The 4,174-nt window shown below is 54.2% G+C and overlaps 1 protein-coding gene across 1 annotated transcript in view; it reads right to left on the minus strand.

The window, feature by feature from the left end:
• The window catches only part of ZNF503 (zinc finger protein 503), a 4,259-nt gene extending 667 nt beyond the window's left edge, over positions 1–3,592 (minus strand). The window contains exons 1-2 of the mRNA XM_056531303.1: positions 2,910–3,592; positions 1–1,312 (exon numbers count right to left, since the gene is read on the minus strand). The exon at positions 1–1,312 is cut by the window's left edge and continues 667 nt beyond it. Coding sequence (XP_056387278.1) covers positions 1–1,312; positions 2,910–3,161 — 1,564 coding nt within the window. The 5' untranslated portion in view covers positions 3,162–3,592. The remainder of the gene's footprint in view (positions 1,313–2,909) is intronic.
• Between the last annotated feature and the right edge of the window lie 582 nt (positions 3,593–4,174).

Below are 4,174 nucleotides of genomic sequence, written 5' to 3' on the forward strand. Positions count from 1 at the left end.
GTCCTGTAGCTGCAGGGACTGGCACTGGGGCACCACCTGAGGGGAGTGGACTCTTGGAGTAAGGATGGTAACGACTGCTGCTTAGTCCCAAGGGGTGATGGTGAGGGCTGCGTAGAGTTAGATGGCTGGGGGAGGCCCCTCCGGGTGGCATGTGCATGTGGCACGCCATGGCGGCGGCTGCCAGGGATGAAGAACTAGGGTACCCGGGTAATAGTTTGTCCGATGCTCCTGGGAAGGCGGTATGTGTCCGCAAGTGGCCAAGTAGCTCCTCGGAGGAGGAGAAGCGCTTATCACAAGGACCTGTGGCCGATACCCAGTTACATACATGGGGCAAGGGGTCATTTGGAAGCATGAAGCCATAAGGGTAGAGGGGGTGCCCAGGTAGAGATGGCGGGGAGACTCCGTGCAGAGTGTGGCTGGGGTACACAAGAGGGTATCCAGATTTAAGGTCGTGGCTGCAGGTAGCACTGGCGCTCAGCTGGGAGGTACAGTGGTAGCTGAGGCAGTAGGGGTCTCTACACAGGCTGGCAGTCATCACAGAGGGTGGCGATGCCCCCGTCAGGGGACTAGAAGCCGCAGATTTGCTAGAACAACCCAGGCTGCTCAGCTGGGCACCCATTAATGAGTTCCCTTTGGTGTGGTCCAGAGAAACTCCATGAGCCAGGAACTGCGGGGGGTACCCGGCGTAGGCTCCACTTAGTGTTCCTGGGTATGACATGCCAGCTGGGGGCAGAGGGAACACCGTGTGTCCAGGTTTATAGGGAGACACCGGGGCCACCAGGCCAGATCCCAGCACTGAGCCCGATGAGCTGGAGGACGAGACCGGGGTGGGGGATGGAGCCGCAGACAGGCTCTTACACCCCGCCGGGCCCTCCGGGTGAGTCTGGGGCAGATCTGCACTCAGTCTCCCATGCGTGGTGCCCTCAGACTGGCCGCTCTTGGCGCACTGCTCCGTCTCCTTCTTGTCCGCGCTCTCCCCGGTGGTCTTGGTCTCCGAGGAGGGCGGCGGGGTGCGGGGCGAGCTGGGGCTGCCAGTCCTGGGGGTAAATGGAGGGCAGGCGGCGCTGGGCACTCGGAATCCGGACTTGTCCCCGGCGGTGTGCTCTTTCTTATCCGGGGGCTTGGAGTAGGGCTTGAAGCTGGACTTGTCCTCGGCACCGATGTCACTCAGCTTCAGCGGCCCAGACTTCGCCTCTTTGTCGGCCGCGGAGGATCCGGTCACCGAGGACAGCTTGGACGGCGTGGGATCCGGTTTCCCGATCTGGGAGCAGGTTTGGGCAAGGAGGGCGAGGGGGCTCTTCTTGGCGTCCAGCTGGGGGAGGGGAAAGGAAGAATATTTAGACTTCACTGCCAACAACAATATGATTTTCTATACAGTCCTATCAGCACCCAGATAATACTACACAGAAGACCCCCCAAATACAAGAGCGACCCACAACTCCTTCCCGGTACCAGACATAACCCAATAGTGCCCGGTGCCAGTCACCTCTACTACCCCCGCAAAATACAGCATACAAGATGGTATCTAGCCTTCTCCCCTGAGAGCATTTCCTATAGAAATGACATGTGTGCAGAACTGTACCCACAAATTACTAAGGATGCCCCAGAGCGGGTCACAAAGGGGGTGCAAGTCCTAAAGGGGGGTGCAAGTCCTTACTGTGTCATCTTCTAAAAACTCCCAAATTCCAGCGCAACATTCACTCAAGTGCGGCCTGTGCTCCCGCGGCGCAAAAACTAATAAATGATGATATTATTGTGTGTTCACCCCCTCGTGTAGTCCTCTTGTGTGTTTGTGCACTAGATAGATAGATAGATAGATAGATAGATAGATAGATAGATAGATAGATTGATATAGATAATTGCCAGCCGCTGCTGTATCTAGAGATCATCAGAATGAAATTTTAAAACTAATAATATTGATGTTTGTGTAGTAATAATAATAATAAATAGTAAATATATTAATAAATATAGTAGCCCAGCTGTTAACAATTAATGGCAAACTAACTGTTAAAATAGTACATAGAAGAATGAATAGATGGCACGGTGCGCTGGAGTTTTATACGTCACTTCTGGGCATTCTGTGTATTTTCTGTATACATCTATATGTATTTGGGGTGCAGCCGCCTGCGGTGGGCATGCCGGCTATACACCACACAGCTGTGCCCGGCACCATCCTGCAACGGGCGGGGGATTATGGAGATGACTGGCGGTGGACGGGCACATTGTATTATCTGGGGGAAATATTACCGGATCGTACGGGCACATTGTGTTATTTGGGGGAGAGCATTACCGGATCGTACGGGCACATTGTATTATCTGGGGGAAATATTACCGGATCGTACGGGCACATTGTGTTATTTGGGGGAGAGCATTACCGGATCGTACGGGCACATTGTGTTATTTGGGGGAGAGTATTACCGGATCGTACGGGCACATTGTGTTATTTGGGGGAGAGTATTACCGGATCGTACGGGCACATTGTGTTATCTGGGGGAGGTATTACCGGATCGTACGGGCACATTGTGTTATTTGGGGGAGAGTATTACCGGATCGTACGGGCACATTGTGTTATCTGGGGGAGAGCATTGCCGGATCGTACGGGCACATTGTGTTATCTGGGGGAGATATTACCGGATCGTACGGGCACATTGTGTTATCTGGGGGAGATATTACCGGATCGTACGGGCACATTGTGTTATCTGGGGGAGATATTACCGGATCGTACGGGCACATTGTGTTATCTGGGGGAGATATTACCGGATCGTACGGGCACATTGTGTTATCTGGGGGAGGCATTGCCGGATCGTACGGGCACATTGTGTTACCTGGGGGAGGCATTGCCGGATCGTACGGGCACCCACATTATCTGGCAGCCACATATCTGGCCGTGTGATTCCCGTTGTACTTACCTCTATTGGGCTGACCGGGGTGGAGGGCAGGGGCTGCAGGTACTCCGGGTGGAGGATGTGTCCACTGCGAGCTGTTAGCATCTTGAGCACTTTGATGGGCAGCCGGCCGGCCTGGCGCAGGGGGTCGCTGGGGGGCACAGTGTGCACAAAGGCTCGGTTATTAGCTGATCCGCTTCTCGTCCCCGAGCTCTCTCCGCTTTCCCGGGCTGCAGGACTGACACGACTTGCAGAAGCCAGTGGCGAGCAGATCATGTCCCCCGCACAGGCATCGGGGTGACTTAGGTAGGGGGAGAGGCACCCCGGAGCTTCTGTCCTGACTGATAAGATAATGATCGGTCCCGTAAGAAAACGATCCCAGTCCAGATCGCCCGACTCAGTATGTCGTCCACGGTTAATCGGTCGGACAGTACAAGGCTGTATCCAGCAGACGAGCGCTAACCAGCTATATCCGTAAATGCCCGGCGATCAGGTACAATCCAGTGGTGTATGCTCCGCAGCACAGCCCGATGCTCCGCAGGAGTCCCGCACCCAGCGCCCACTCCTGGTGCAGAGCGCAGTGTGAGCAGCAGCCGCAGTTCTGCCAGACAAACTCACTTCAAAAGCCTCTGAATTAGAGCTGAGATTAAAGCCTTTGCCGCCTTCCAATCAAATAGGACCCCGAGGTGATTGGAGGGTCAAGGGGATGTGACGTCCCCCTTCTCGCTGCCTCTAATGTTCTGCTCTTTCTTTCTGCTCCCCCCTCCCTCCTCCTGGTGGTTTCGCCTCTTTGCTCAAAGCGCTGGCTTCAGTATGCGTTTATGGTTCACGTCCCCTGCCGCTCTGTTTTTCTTTCATGCGTCTTTCTCGTCCCGATTCCGTTCTCTGGCATGAGAGGTCAGGCGGTGGTCTCGTTACCGGCCGCTCCCCTGATCCAGGAATGTAGTGAGGTCTCATCGATGTCCTCTGCAGATCTAATCGCTGAGAAACTCCAGTAAACGACCGGAATTAGGGAGAGTACACAACAGTGTTCCCAAACCTGTGGCACTCCAGCGGCTGTCAGGGCATGATGGGAGTTGTAGTTATGAAACAGCTGCAGAGCCGCAGGTTTGGGAACATTGGTATTCTGTGCGATGAAAAGAGTTGTAGTATACTGTGCAATGAAGGGAGTTTTCTATTTGCAACAGCTGGAGAGCCACAGGTTGGGGTATGCCCTGGTATACAATCTGAATCGGGATTGGAGATTCTTAGCAGATCTCATGAACCATGATACAAATAGGAAAAGTTGC

This window comes from Hyla sarda, chromosome 7, assembly GCF_029499605.1.
Source record: "Hyla sarda isolate aHylSar1 chromosome 7, aHylSar1.hap1, whole genome shotgun sequence".
In the NCBI taxonomy this organism is placed as follows: Eukaryota; Metazoa; Chordata; class Amphibia; order Anura; family Hylidae; genus Hyla; species Hyla sarda.